This window comes from Denticeps clupeoides, chromosome 13 (assembly GCF_900700375.1).
Source record: "Denticeps clupeoides chromosome 13, fDenClu1.1, whole genome shotgun sequence".
Classification (NCBI taxonomy): Eukaryota; Metazoa; Chordata; class Actinopteri; order Clupeiformes; family Denticipitidae; genus Denticeps; species Denticeps clupeoides.
In genome coordinates this window covers 4,330,511-4,345,012 of record NC_041719.1, presented here as the reverse complement: position 1 = coordinate 4,345,012, position 14,502 = coordinate 4,330,511, and the positions used below count along the sequence as shown (strand labels likewise).

At 51.2% G+C, this 14,502-nt stretch overlaps 1 protein-coding gene across 3 annotated transcripts in view; it reads left to right on the top strand.

Moving 5' to 3' along the window:
* ulk2 (unc-51 like autophagy activating kinase 2) overlaps positions 1-14,502 on the top strand; it is a 22,102-nt gene extending 7,600 nt beyond the window's left edge. Inside the window, exons 5-27 of one of the 3 annotated variants that reach the window (XM_029001695.1) lie at positions 811-847; positions 2,284-2,457; positions 2,562-2,635; positions 3,251-3,352; positions 3,547-3,605; positions 3,842-3,924; positions 4,045-4,095; positions 4,226-4,311; positions 4,435-4,606; positions 4,897-4,957; positions 7,673-7,822; positions 8,706-8,851; positions 8,947-9,030; positions 9,561-9,832; positions 10,019-10,215; positions 10,369-10,478; positions 10,699-10,833; positions 11,042-11,250; positions 11,328-11,506; positions 11,654-11,772; positions 11,909-12,066; positions 12,181-12,316; positions 12,503-14,502. In XM_029001695.1, the coding sequence (XP_028857528.1) occupies positions 811-847; positions 2,284-2,457; positions 2,562-2,635; positions 3,251-3,352; positions 3,547-3,605; positions 3,842-3,924; positions 4,045-4,095; positions 4,226-4,311; positions 4,435-4,606; positions 4,897-4,957; positions 7,673-7,822; positions 8,706-8,851; positions 8,947-9,030; positions 9,561-9,832; positions 10,019-10,215; positions 10,369-10,478; positions 10,699-10,833; positions 11,042-11,250; positions 11,328-11,506; positions 11,654-11,772; positions 11,909-12,066; positions 12,181-12,316; positions 12,503-12,567 (2,859 nt within the window). In that variant the 3' untranslated portion in view covers positions 12,568-14,502. Of the gene's footprint in view, positions 1-810; positions 848-2,283; positions 2,458-2,561; positions 2,636-3,250; positions 3,353-3,546; positions 3,606-3,841; positions 3,925-4,044; positions 4,096-4,225; positions 4,312-4,434; positions 4,607-4,896; positions 4,958-7,672; positions 7,823-8,705; positions 8,852-8,946; positions 9,031-9,560; positions 9,833-10,018; positions 10,216-10,368; positions 10,479-10,698; positions 10,834-11,038; positions 11,251-11,327; positions 11,507-11,653; positions 11,773-11,908; positions 12,067-12,180; positions 12,317-12,502 lie in introns of all 3 variants that reach the window. The other 2 variants (XM_029001694.1, XM_029001696.1) reach the window with 2 other exon arrangements.

Below are 14,502 nucleotides of genomic sequence, written 5' to 3'. Positions count from 1 at the left end.
ATAACGAATCCTGAAATGAATCTGACTCGGCCTTTTTTTCAATGGCTGTAATTAGTCGGGGACGCGGTCTGCAGTGTTGTGGATGTGGGCCGCGCTGGTACCTCGTCCCACTAAAGCCAGGAACATGCTCGCTCTTAACGTTTTTTGCTAATGTACTTGCGTCCGTTAGTGCGCGTCGTAGTCTGTAGTGTGTAAATAAACGAATGAATACCTGTGTCTTAAACTACTGGGTGGGCCATTTACATGGATACACCTTAATAAAATGGGAATGGTTGGTGACATTGAACACATTTTATAAGTGGTCAGAAACCTGTAAATAACTCATGAATAAAGTTACGTTAAAACCAAGCACACCATTGTTTGTCTTGTGAAATTACCAATAAATTTGACGTCACATGACCCTCTTCCTATTGAAAAAAACAAAAGTTAGATCCAAGATGGCCGACTTCAAAATGGCCACTATGGTCACCACCCATCTTGAAAAGTTTGCCCCCTCACATATACTAATGTGCCACAAACAGGACGTTAATGTCACCAACCATTCCCATTTTATTAAGGTGTATCCACCCTGTAGTCATCTGTCGAGTGCAGACCTCGCAACGCTGCCGTATACATATTTGGTCCGCTAATTTTCGAGTACGTGCACAATGAAACGACACGAAGAACCCAGGTTGCGGACTGTGGCTGTGCGTACGTACGTGCGAAGTTAACAGCACGTATATTTCTGCCTTAACTCGCTTAACCCACTATTTGCCGACTGTTTCCTGATGTCTCTCTCTCTCTCTTTCTTTCTTTTCTTTCTCTCGGCAGTATTGCAATGGAGGCGATCTGGCCGACTATTTGCAAGGTAGGCACTGTGGAGTCCCACGCGCCCGCAGCGTACAAATGTGCAGCGCTTTTCCTCCGTTTTCAACGTCGCAGACGATCAGTCTTCATTGTTGCGTAAGGACCGTTGTGCAGGCCACTGGCCTAAAACTATGACGTTCATAAATATTTCACATTTGCTGACATGATATTGGGGGGGGGTGCACAGTAGGCTGTGGCCGACTCGGGATTTCAGTTTAGATCGTTACGCCCTGGGGCGTTCTGGTCCGCTGCGGTTCCGTGGACAACCGTGCTCATCAGCAGCCATAAACCTCAACGTCCAACGCGACCCGAGTTCAGTTCAGGCCTCAGAGTTGTGGTATCTGAGCGGGCAAGGTGGTTTCTTTTCCTGATGCAGAGACACTGGGAGGTTTCAGGAAGTGCACGGTTTGTTGGCGTGGATCTGAGGTCCTGACCCCCCCCGAACAGGAAGTGCGTGTGGCTGTACTGGACTTTTGACCTGGTCTAGTGATCATGTGGCGTTATCGCTGTAGAGGTTTTTTCCGCTGGTTGGAGTTGTGAAGTGAAGTGATTGTCACACGTGATACACAGCAGCACAGTGCACACAGTGAAATTTGTCCTCTGCATTTAACCCATCACCCTGAGTGAGCAGTGGGCAGCCATGACAGGCGCCCGGGGAGCAGTGTGTGGGGACGGTGCTTTGCTCAGTGGCACCTTGGTGGCTTGGGATTCGAACCGGCAACCTTCTGATTATGGGGCCGCTTCCTTAACCGCTAGGCCACCACTGCCCACACACACACCTCAGGATTTGTGATGGGAGTAATTGTAAAAATAATGATCACGTGTTACGGAGCCATTGTGATCCGAATAAGATGCTGTGTAATCATAATTTGTTTTGTTTGCCGAGTAGACCGGGGCAGAGGGGGGAATCCTCTTAACAGACTGCCGGGGGGATTAGCGCCCGTTGCCTCGTGGCTGGGGACCTGGCACGTCGCTTGGCTACGCCGTCCGGGTTAATTGAGTGGCGTAGCCTCCTACCCTGTAATGGCCACCTAATGAGTCCACTGTTCACTTAAGATTAATTACACATATTGTAATTACACATTAGTAATGGTGTAACATTTATGCCATTTAACAGAGGCCCTTATGCACTCCGGGTTCAGTGTCTTGCTCAGGGACACAACTGCAGTAAGTGGGGTTTGAACCTGTGACTTTGTGAGTTACCCGCTAGGCTACTGCCACTTCATAAGAGGTAATAAACATGCATACGGTGTGTGTTAAACGGAATTGTGGGAACATCTCAGCCTGGAATACAATCCCAGCGGTTAGTGCGTCACAGAAGGTGAAAGTGGCGGTGCGCCGGCGTCTATTCTATTCCATCTATGTAACGTTGTCCCGGTAACGGGAATCTGCCGGATTCTTCCGCATGGTGCGACTCTGCCTCGTTCCCTTTCCCAGCCAAGGGCACCCTGAGGGAGGACACGCTCCGAGTCTTCCTGCAGCAGATCGCCGCGGCGATGCGGGTGCTGAACAGCAAGGGCGTCATCCACCGGGACCTCAAGCCACAGAACATCCTGCTGTCCCACGTGGGCCGCAAGAAGTCCGGCATCAATGGCATACGGATCAAGATAGGTCGGTGCCGTCTGCTCTCTTAATTTAGATCTCCGCTGTTTCCGGGCTCCGCCCCTCCTCCGCCATGCTGCCGTTAATAACATGCGACGCACTCGGTCCCGCAGCTGACTTCGGCTTCGCGCGCTACCTCCAGAGCAACATGATGGCTGCCACGCTGTGTGGATCCCCAATGTACATGGTGAGTGTGTGACCGCAGAACGAGCTTATTTCATTTCATTTACAGCGTTTACCAGACGCCCTTATCCGGAGAGACTTAGTCAGTAGTTACTCAATCTGTTACACAATCAGTGTCACTCACTAGGCTACTACCACCCCGCACGTTGTCATTGTGACGCACAGCACACGGTGACACAGCGAAATGTGTCCTCTGCTTTTAACCATCACCCTTGGTGAGCAGTGGGCAGCCATGACAGGCGCCCGGGGAGCAGTGTGTGGGGACGGTGCCTTGCTCAGTGGCACCTGGGCGGCTCGGGACTCGAACCGGCAACCTTCTGATTACGGGGCCGCTTCCTAAACCGCCAGGCCCCGAAGTAAATTTGGAATTTTGAATTCTCCTCCTTAGCTGTGCGACCTGCTTCGTTCGGCCACTCGCTCACGCTCCCTCAGATCATCCGCTGCCGCTCATCTTAACGTTCCCCCTGGAATGTATGTGTGTGTGTGTGTGTGTGTGTATATATATATTTATTTTTTATGTTTTTTTTTTTTTTTTTTTTTTTTTTTGCTCGAATTGTCTTGCTTTTGCTAATTAGACATGGCAAGGCATTATTTTCAGCTACTCTCCTCCCTCTGCCAGGCCCCGGAGGTGATCATGTCCCAGAATTACGATGCCAAAGCAGACCTCTGGAGCATTGGCACGGTTATTTACCAGTGCCTCGTGGGAAAGCCGCCGTTCCAGGTGAGTTTCCGCCGCCGCCGACCCAGATGTCGGCATTAATGAGCTTTTGTTTGCTTTTTGACAGTGATGCGAATTTCTGTCCTGAAATAGCAACGCTCAGAGTCTGGTCTTCTCGCCGCTGTGTGGAACTTGTATTTGCTCCAATTCACCACCAGCCTCTGTGTTTTTTTGTTTTTTTTTTCTTCCTCCTCCAGGCCAACAGCCCGCAGGACCTGAGGATGTTCTATGAGAAGAATAAAACTCTGGTGCCAAAGTAGGTTTAATCTTCTGTCACGTCTTAAGCCCTTTGTCTCAGAAGTTCAGGTTCTGGCTGTAATTGTGAAGCTGTAAAGCTTTAAAGAATCTTCCGGAGCTAATTTTAAACCCCCTTCCCCTCGCCTGCTTCGCGGCTGATAATGGCCACCTGTGTCGCTGGGGTTGGAGCTGTGAGTCACGACGTTTGGCGTGAGGCGCAGTGCTGTCACTTCTCAAATGAAACCTCTTCCCCAGCATCCCGAGGGAGACGTCGCCTCACCTGGCGGACCTGCTGACGGGACTGCTGCAGAGGAATCAGAAGGACCGCATGGACTTCGGTCAGTGCTGTGATTCGTAACCCGCCTCTCATCTGTTGGGTTGTTCTGTATCGTGCTGAGATGATTGATGAACCGAAGGTCTGGTCCGGGTGTTAAAAGTGTTCTTCTTGTTTGTTGCAGACTCGTTTTTCAGCCACCCGTTCCTGGATTCCTCATCGGCCATCAAAAAGTGTGAGTACAGTGTTCATTTACCAACCTGAGTACGAGTACCTTTACGGACAAGTGTTTCTTAATGCAGCTATATTCGTAAATGTTGCGTGATTGAGATTTGATTATAAATTTGTGTTTTTGTGTCTCCCAGCATGCCCAGTTCCTGTGCCCACTTGCTCAGGAGCCGTGTCTGACAGCTCATGTGGCAGCTCTCCGTGTCGCTACGTGTCCCCCCCTGTAAGTGGAACGTGTCAGCATCGCAGGTTTTTTTTACGTTCCCGTACGCAACGGCCTGCAGAAGACGTCAAACGTAAACATGTAAGATGCTTGGAGATTCAAGCGCGTGTCAATTTCCTCCAGTCGCTGCCCGACATGCAGACACTGCCGGAGGACGGCCTCTCCTCGCCCCCCCTCGGCCCACCCAACTACCTGCAGCTGTCCAAAGAGTCGGGGGGCAGCACCAGCAGCAAGAACTCCTCCTGCGACACGGACGACTTCGTTCTGGTGCCCCACATCTCTGGAGAGCAGTCCTGTGAGTCCAACATATTCACACACACATTAAATTCACATTTGCAGCATTTATCAGACGCCCTTATCCATAGCTACTTACGATCAGTAGTTACAGGGACAGTCCCCCCTGGACAGTGCTCAGGGACACAATGGTAGTAAGTGGGATTTGAACATGGGTCTTCTGGTTCACAGGCGAGTGTTTAACCCACTAGGCTCCTACCACCCATACAATACAAGCACATCACAGTCATCGCACATCCCTGATAGGAACAATCTGTCCCTGACGTGCCTCCAACTCCCTCTCCCCACCAGATGATCTGCCCATGGGAGCCACTGGCCGACGCCCATCCAGCGAGTTTCCGCTCTGTGGCGGGTGAGTGAGTGCGAGTTGCCCGCCCGGTGAGAAATCGCTGTTTTCCTCGCCCGGACGCTGCTTGCCTGGAGCAGGCAGGGAGACTCGCCGGCTGCCCTCTTCCTGCTGAGAGTTACCCAGAGCAGGACGCAAAATAAGCCCCCAGGGGTTTTGCCGATTCATGGAAGAGGAGGGCTCTGGTGGATTCGGCACGTTCGTCTCACAGAACTGGCCGCGGTAGGCGCAGCGTGCCGACCTGGCAGATTTCACTGGGAAGGAAAATGAAGCGCAGCATCCGGAACGCCGGATGTCGGCCCCGACTATTTATTCCCACGGCGGGTGTGAATCTCGCGTCCGTGAATTGGCCGCGTGCTGCGTGAGTAACCGTGACTCCTCCGCAGCTCTCGTTGGCCCGTGGGAGTCGGCGCCGCTCTGCCGTTTTTCCTCCTCTGGCGGGAGAAACGTGTCCTCCTGTTAAACACTCACGCGACCGCCGCTGAATGAAACTAACTTGCTGAACCCGACGTATCCATGGCATATCCAGCGAAAACGTTTTTTCCAGCATTTACCAGACGCCCGTATCCAGAGCGACTTACAATCAGTAGTTACAGGGACAGTCCCCCCCCTGGAGACACTCAGGGTTAAGTGTCCTGCTCAGGGACACAATGGTAGTAAGTGGGATTTGAACCTGGGTCTCCTGGTTCTTTGGCGAGTGTGTTACCCGCCAGGCTACTACCACCCCTGGCTACTTGTCCCGCCTGATGCAAAGACGGCTGTCCTTGGTTATCGCACCATCCGTCCATCCTTTGATTTTCTGTTTGTGAGTTTGCGATGAATTGACTCTTGAATCAAAGCGCTGAAAATGTTATCTGTGTAACTGGTTTGGTAGTGGATGCTTGTGATTGCCACCGTTGCCGTATTACAAGCGCCTGGGCGTGTCACTGGTTGACGGGAGGGCCGGGTGGGTAGTTATCTACAGATAACTAGCCAGCAGATCTTTGATCTTCGGTCTCATTCTGTTTATTTTTTGCAACTTCCGAGATCATCTTGATGGGACATTAACAAAGATTCCCATTTGATAGGAATCACAGAATCTTGATTTTTTTTTTATTATTATTATTTTTTAACTCTCCAAATGTGCATAAGAAGGGACCCATACTGAAGAATAGGTTTCATACGGGACCTTGTGATGTTACGATATCACATCTCATCGCGTTTTCTTTTCCTTTTTCCATCTTCTGCTTGCTTTGCCAAAAAGTTTACCAAAAAAAAACAAAAAAAAAAAACTTTTCTCAGAATTGACTCGCCTGTAAGGACATCATGTTTTGAAATTCGTTTTGCTCGCAGCCTTTGCGGCGAGTAGCAGGCGTTTTTTTTTTTTTTTCTGATGTGAACTTCAGCGACAGCGGGCTTATCTTGTTCCACGTGGGAGTGTACAGTCGACTGTTTTTCCGCTCCGCAGTCACACGCCCGACCCTCACCGAACCGCTTCCTCTTCCCCGGTGCCCTTTGTTTTGCAAATCTCCCAACGGCCAGACGGCCCCGTCTCTTTCTCGACGTCCCCCTCCATTTCGCTGGCAGTGTGGGTTCTCCCCGCACGTTATTCTATTTACATTTACAGCATGTACCAGACTCCCTTATCCAGAGTGACTTACAGTCAGTAGTTACAGGGACAGTCCCCCCCCTGGAGACACTCAGGGTTAAGTGTCTTGCTCAGGGACACAATGGTAGTAAGTGGGATTTGAACCTGGGTCTTCTGGTTCATAGGCGAGTGTGTTACCCACTAGGCTACTATCCACCCACATGGGGCTACTATTCCCATGAATCCCGGCCCCGTTTCGTTACTAAACCTCACCTGCGAGGTTCTGCAAGGCCGAGAGAACCAGGTCACCGGTGATGCGCACTCATCTTGGAATTAGGCGTGTACCTCACGAAAAGGCCGAGGCTGTCGTTGGCCTACAAGCTGGCTTTCGATGACTCCCTCTTTGTTTTTTTTTCCCTCTGCATGCGTGTTTATTCTGTGACGTTGCGTGAACCCAGTCGGGAGGTTCAGCCAAGTTGAATCTGCTGTTGGTGCGCGTTTTTGTCCCCTCCTGATCCCGGGTTTCTCAGAAGGCTGAACAAAAGACCCTTCTCTTTGTGCTCTGCCGCCGCGGCGCCTCACGTGTACTCGTCCGTTTGTCGAAGACCCTCCCTCAGCCCCGAGCTTATTACGTAACCCCGCTCCGACTTTCTGCCTCTGCTCCTCTACCTCGCCCCCCCCCCCTTTCTTCCTGGAACTTCCTCGCGCAGACCCGCTCCGCTCTCAAAACAGTTCGTTCCGTGCTCAAACGGAGGAATGCAAATGTGCTGACCCATGCGCCAGCACGTGCTATGCACCATATGCATCGAGCGTGTTCCTCTAGCTCCGCCCCGGACTCCTCCCACAGCAGTTTTCATTGGCCGTCAGGCTCGTTGTTTACACCGAGGCCCCGCCCCTCGCAGGCTGAGCGTGGCTTGTTGAACAGGAACAGAGAAACTAGTCCGCTTCGGCTTGGCAGCTGAGTGTAACAAAGGAGTTTGAAAGCAGCTCCGCGGTTCGAAAGCCGGTCGGTCGTTCGCCCGACTAATGCGAGAAAAACATTTTAAAAACGTGGTGGAAGAGGAAAACGTTTTTAGCGCTCTAATGAAAACTTGCCAGCCTGCTGGGACGGCGTGTTAGACATTAATTTCGGCCGTCCTGTCTGGCTCCCCCAGGCCGCCGCAGCCCAATTCCGGCCAGATGCCCATGGTGTCCCCGCGGGCGGAGACCACGCCGATCCCTGTGCCCACGCAGGTGCGCAACTACCAGCGCATCAAGCAGAACCTCTCCAGCAGCCCGACCACCGCGCTGTACGGCTCACCCAGGTAAAAGTGTCTGTTTTTAACATGTTCCAGGGATTTGTCACGTGGACCTGAGGGGGGAATATGAATTTATTGTTGATTGCAGCACACCTCTTACTGCATTTCACTCGCTGTTTTATGATAAGTTTTATGTTAGTTCCATCATATAGTGCCTTGTTTTTCCTAAATAATCACTAAAACCCATTTATGGGGTTTTTTTTTTATGTATAAACCTAGACATCAGAGCTTCTGATGGCATTTGTTTTGGTGTCACCGCTATTACATCAGCTTGCTCCCGGGACGCCTGCTTTATGTGTTAATGTGCCGGATACCGTGTGGGTGTGGCTTGCCCTTGGGAGACAAAGGTCGTGGAGGAGGGGGAGAGAAGGTGGCTGTATCGTCCCCCACCCCTACTGCGTGCGGAGGGGCTTGTTAGCAGCGCCCCGCAGCAGGGGCTTATGGGCAGATCATCCCGGTCGCCCCCTGGCTTCGGATGCTGGGTCCTGGCCATCCCGGGCAGCTGCTGCCCTAGTTCACTTGGCCACTGTGACTGTGTGTTTTGTGGTTTTCGGGAGGGGATTAACCTCGGCGCATCAGACTCTCTGGCCGTGTGACCAAGTCTGGGCAGCTCCCCCCTCCCCCCTTTTTTTTGTTTTAAATGCACGGATAGCCGGGGCAGGGAGGTGCTTCTGAATTCAGGAAACAAAGCAAACCTGGTTGTTCCTCGCGGCAACACGAACAGGAAGAAACCGAGCCAGGCTGTCTTTAACACTGGGACACATTTAACAGTAAAAAGGCGATTGTAATTCTAGGGAGACGTGGGCCGATGTTAAGGGTGTAACGCTATGGACTGGGTGGGACGCTGGCGGTTTTGTGTGGTTAAATTGAATTGGTCTCTTCCCCACAGGTCTGGCACGGTGCGACGCTCCAACACCAGCCCCATGGGCTTCCCCAAAGCCGGGTCAGGGTCCCCCAGCTCAGCAGACGTGGGCCAGACTCTGGGCCGGCGCTTGTCGACGGGCAGCTCGCGGCCCTACTCTCCGTCCCCGCTCGGTGAGAATTCCCGGAGGACTTCTTGGGACGTTTGGGATAGGCTTGGGTAGGCTGGTCTTTGCCCTGACATGCCCGCTTGTGTGACTGTTCTCCAGTGGGCACCATCCCAGAGCAGTTGGGCCAGTGCTGCTGCGGACACCCTCAGGGCCATGAATCGCGCAGCCGGAGCTCCTCGGGCGGTAAGTGTGTGTCTTAAGTGTGTGCCTTTGTACCAGGCGATTATTTGTTGTTTTTTTTTTTTTTTTTTTTTTATGGCCGTTCCCCCTGTGGTCCCATTAACAGCCCCAGCTTTCCCCTTTGTGCGGCTTCCAGGTTGCCTGTTTTGTTGCGTTCTTCTCAGCATGTAACTGTCACGCTGCCTAGGGCCTGTCTCCATAGTAACCACTCTTTCAAAGGTGTTCCAGCTTTTCAAGAGGCTCAAAACCAAACGGAACGTCTAGTTCAGGGCAGCGCAGAAGAAAAAATGTTATGGTTTCAGGCTATTTTCATCCTTCACATTAAGCTTTTATTTGACCATAATAACACACACAAAACAGCCAACTTTAACATTTTATTAAATTTTTATTTTTTTTTTTACTGGAAGTGGATGATAAAGAAATGTCTACTTGGTTCTGCCATCTAGTGGTCAAGATGTGCCTTTGCACGAGTACAAAGGAGTTCATGATTGGAAATAAGTATACCTCCTCACATTTTTTTTTTTTCACCACAGGCTCTCCAGTGCCTCCCTCTCAGTTACTGGGAGCAAGGCTGCAGAGCGCGCCGCTACTGGCCGATGCCTACCAGAACAAACAGAAGCTCCACAAGCAGCTCTCCGACCCAGTCCACCCCACCAACTCTGCCTTCCCCAGCAGCCACTCCCCGCAGCTGGGTCGCCCCGGCAGTCTGGGAACGTCCCCAACCAAGCACCTCGGCTCCTCTCCCCGCTCTACCGATTGGCTGCAGAAGTCCCCACTGCCCACCATTATTGGCTCTCCCACTAAGGTAACAACCTTAGAGTTTGCTTATGATTAAAAGCTGGTCATTGCTCTTAAAACTCCATGTGAAATGACAATAAAGCTCACTTGAACTTTATGTACTGCAGTCCAATTAGTTGCCATTTTGGAGCACTCTCTAGTGTGGTGACGCAACAGGCTGCCATACTGTAATTGCTGTCGTTTGGTCCCGCAGACTACAGCCCCCTTCAAAATCCCCAAAACTCAGGCTTCCTGCAACCTCATGGCCCTGGCGTCTCAGCAGGGCATGGCCGTCAGCCCAACTCCCAGCAAAACCCTGATCGATGCCCGAGACATCTGCGCCCACCACTGTTCCTCTCACATGGCGGCTCAACAGTCAGCCCCCGAGGCCAGCAGGACCACGTTCGGGAGGTGGGTGTCCCCGAAATTGTCCCCCCTCTTTGTGCTTCCTCTATCTGTAATCTCGTTCTTCGGTTTGGACCTTGCTGTTCTTCTCTCTGTGCCAGTTCTTCTGTGTAATCCCAATCCCAGATTATCTGAGTGTGTTCTGTGTGGCCCCCGTAGATCAGTGAGCACCGGGCGGCTGTCGGAGCAGCCGGTCAGAATCACTTTGGGAGGACAGCAGTACCAGGGCAGCACCGACAGCCTCAACACAGAGAGACCCATGGACACAGGTAGCTGCAACATGCCTGCATGCGTGTGTTTCGTATACCTGCCATCGTGTCGAATGCATTTGTCTTAAAAGTGAAGTGCAACATCCATGCATCATGCTATATGGTCTCCTTGGCTGGTTATGGCTGCATGTGAGTGGCGGCTGGCTCTGATTGGCTGCGACTGTCGGTGATGCGCTTTGCCTGGCTCCGCGAGTGACTGCTGTGTGTGCCTCCCCCTCAGCCCCTGCCGGAACGTACACTTTGGTCTCCGGAGGGGCCAGCCCTCGCACTGTCCTTTTCACTGTGGGCTCCCCACCCAACAGCACCACCCCACCCACCTGCAGTCACCTGGACTCCCAGCCACGCACCACCTCAGGTGAGGGTCCTTCGTCCTGTCCGGGCTCCCCTCGCCTTGCATACCGCTGCTGCTGTGACGTGCATCACTCCGCACGTTCATGCTTTTGCCGCTGATACCCTCATCATGATAGTGAATTGGAGGCTGTATGGTTAATGCATTTCAGTTAGTTGTGTAAATATGCTATTAATATTTGACATCCGTCTCTCTCTCCCTCCACCCGCAGTAGGCTCTAGCAGCTCAGCCGGCTCCCTGTGCTCTACCAGCGGCAGGGTGCACGTGGGCTCTCCTCCGGGTATGGCCATCGGCACCTCCCCCCCAGGGGCTGAGGCGGCCCCCAGTAGCCTGCGTTACGTCCCCTATGGCACCTCTCCGCCCAACCTGGATGGCTTCATCACATTCGAGGCCCCGGAGCTGCCCGAGGAGACACTGATGGAGGTGAGGCGCGCAGGCAGTCTTCTTAAATCGACTGTGAGGCGCCAGTGCGCTTTGAACCAACCGTTCTGTGTCCGCAGAGGGAGCACACGGACACCCTGATGCACCTGCGGACGATGTTGTCCTTCACCGACTGCGTGTTGGAGATCGCCGCGATACGAGCAGGTGGCGCTGACCTGGGCGCATCCGCCGCCTCACTGTACCCGCCGCAGGAGAGTGTGGTGGTGGACCAGATCAGTCAGCTCAGCAAGGAGTGGGGGTGAGACACCCAGGGTCCCCATATTCCTTTTCAAATGCCGCTTCATTTAATTCATGATGTCATCAAAAAAGAATTAGTTTATCCCATAAATTAAACAAACAACACAATGCTGCAAATTTTGAGATTAATCTGTGTGTGTACGCACAGGCAAGTGGAGCAGCTGGTCCTGTACATGAAGGCGGCCCAGATCCTGGCCTCCTCGCTCCACCTGGCCAAGGCCCAGATCAAGTCAGCCAAGCTGAACCCGTCCACCGCGGTGAAGCAGGGTGAGTTGCTGAGTCCAGGCAGAGCCCGGTGGGGGTCCAAGCCAACGGACCAGAGCAGTCTGTGGCGTTATGGGCTGCAGAGTGTAGCAGACGTCACGGCTAAAGTGAGCTGAAACTTATCTTGTGCGTCGTGCAGTGGTGAAGAGTCTGAACGAGCGTTACAAGAGCTGCATATCGCTGTGCCGCCGCCTCACGGACAAGCTCAACCACTTCTTCTCCGACAAGCAGCGCTTCGTGGATGAGATCAACAGTGTTACTGCAGAGAAACTCATCTACAATCACGCTGTGGAAATGGTACGGGACCCTCATCATAAATTACAGTTTTGGCTGCCACAATTTTTATTTAGTCCTTCTGCTTTAGCTTTTTTGGATAGATATAATTAAAGACACAAGTCTTTTTCCTCATAGGTTCAGTCTGCAGCGTTGGATGAGATGTTCCAGCAGACAGAAGATATTGCCTACCGCTACAGCAAGGCCGCCATGCTTCTTGAAGGACTGTCCAAGATCCTGCAGGACCCGGCTGATGTCGAGAATGTCACTAAGTGTGAGTTTTTTTTGTTTATTTTTTTTTGGAGTCACCCTCTTCCTACCACTTCTGGGTTAATATATCCCTGAATTGTGAATCTGATCTTCTTCTCCTTTGTCCTGCTATCTCACTGATCTCTGCCTACTGGACAATCAGTCTCCCTGCTGTCTAAACCTGTTCCCCTCTCCCATTTCTCCTGTACAGATAAGGCCACCGTGGACCGGCGGATCTCGGCACTGTGCTACTGCACTGTCACTCTGTACGAGTAGCAGGCTGAGCCCCATGAGAAGCCACCAGTCTCCGTGGTCTGGGACCAGCCTCTGCTCTAACCTCGGCAGCTAGAGCCAGCGGATGGATGCAGCGAAGCCCACATTCTCGTTCTGTAGCAGTTAAAGCACTTTTTCTTTTTTTTTTTTTTTTTTTTTTCTTCTCCCCCATTAAAAAAAAACCCCACAATTTTAGCTTCTGCACAACAGTTGAAGGCTCACTACCAAAGAAGACGACAAGTCGACAGTTGTCCTACAGAAACTGGAGGTACTGGAATGATGTGCAAAAGGAACCCTTTCTCCTTCACCCCCAGCAGCTTTCCTCAACTACCTGAAAGGTGGTGATGGCAAAATCACAAAATAATATTTTTTTTTTTCATCCAATACAGACTTGTGGTGATAAGCCAGCCATGACAAGACTCTAGGAAATCAGTTGTTATAATATTGCTTTTATTGTATCTGCAGTTATTTATTGTAATAGGATGTGTATGATGTTGGGGTTTCACCAGTTACCCTGGGCCAGGGTTTTTGTTGATTCCCTCATGAAATGACAGTCTTCAGGCCTGGCAGGCACACACACACACACACAACTGCAGTAATTAAAAAAAAAAAAAAATTACTGTATGTATACACAGGAAAGCAAGTTTCCTTCAAACAGCAAAAGAATCTGTAGATTTTGTAATTTAGCTTTGTTTTGTTTTGATTATATAAGCAGAAGCACTTTATTTAAATGGTGAGAAAACAGCGGAGGAATCTTGGGAACGTGAAGGCTGCAAACTGTTCGGCCACACAGGGGCGGGACGAGGAATATGGATCTCGGGGCCCCTTGGCCTTCAGCTGTCCCTGTATTACTGTACGAGGTGCGCGGGCCTCACCTACGCAGCACGCAGAGACTTACCTGACCCTCGCATGTCTCCATATCACTGGCCTTCCTCAGACCGCGCTGAGAACACCCTGAAACTGACAAAACTGGGGCTCCTGGACCCCACGGTCGGGGGGATTTAAAAAAAAAAAAAAAAAAAGTGGTCAAAATACTTGAGTAGTTACTTCAGCCTGAATTTATTAAACTATACTGACCCTTTTTAATATCCATAGTAATACTGCAGCTAATTTTCTTGAAGAACATTTGATGTTTGCGACTGTAAATATTTGTATGTTGTGCGTGTGCCCACCTTTTTTTTTTTTTTTTTTCTGGAATGAATGCGTGAATGCACAGCATGACAAGGGAGTCACATGACAAGACATCCTGCCTCACAATGAAATAGCACAAAATGTTTGTTTTTATTCCCCCCCCCCCGGATTTGTAAGAAAAAGGACTCTCCGCATACACACATTACTGCCACGGTTTACAGCACTGTGTGACCCTCAGCCTGAAGAGGCCAGAGTCTCGTGTCCCTGGAATAGTCTTGCACCGCTGTTCTCTGGGCGCCAACACCGCCACTGGTGCAACTGTCCGGCGGCGGCAAAGAGCTCTTGGAAGGTCGTTGCAGTTGCTGTCTCCCCTCGTGACTGTTTGCTGTACGCCCAGCTCTGAAAGAGATTTCTACCAAAACCCTGCATATCTTTTCAGCCACAGGCTGCACTGCCCCTTTCACATTTTTCTATGAGAATTGTGTACAAAGTCACGGTCTGTTAGAAACCCCCCGGTGCTGAGCTTGCATTGCACCCGTAGAATTTGTAGAATGTGTTTAACCCCATCCTTAGCACCTTTCCGGCTCAAAACGAATGCACCAGGCCCATTGGGGTTAGATGATCCTTTATTAGTCCCACTCACATGGAGTGGCCATCAAGTGCAACTCTATTTCCAATCTCCTGATTGTCAATGAGACATGTGGACGTTTTCATGGTGTGTGTTTTCAGCAAGGGCATCCATCTTTGTTCTGTGAAGAACTAGAAATGCAGCCTTTGTTTATTAAAAAGAAATGTTGAATCGATCAA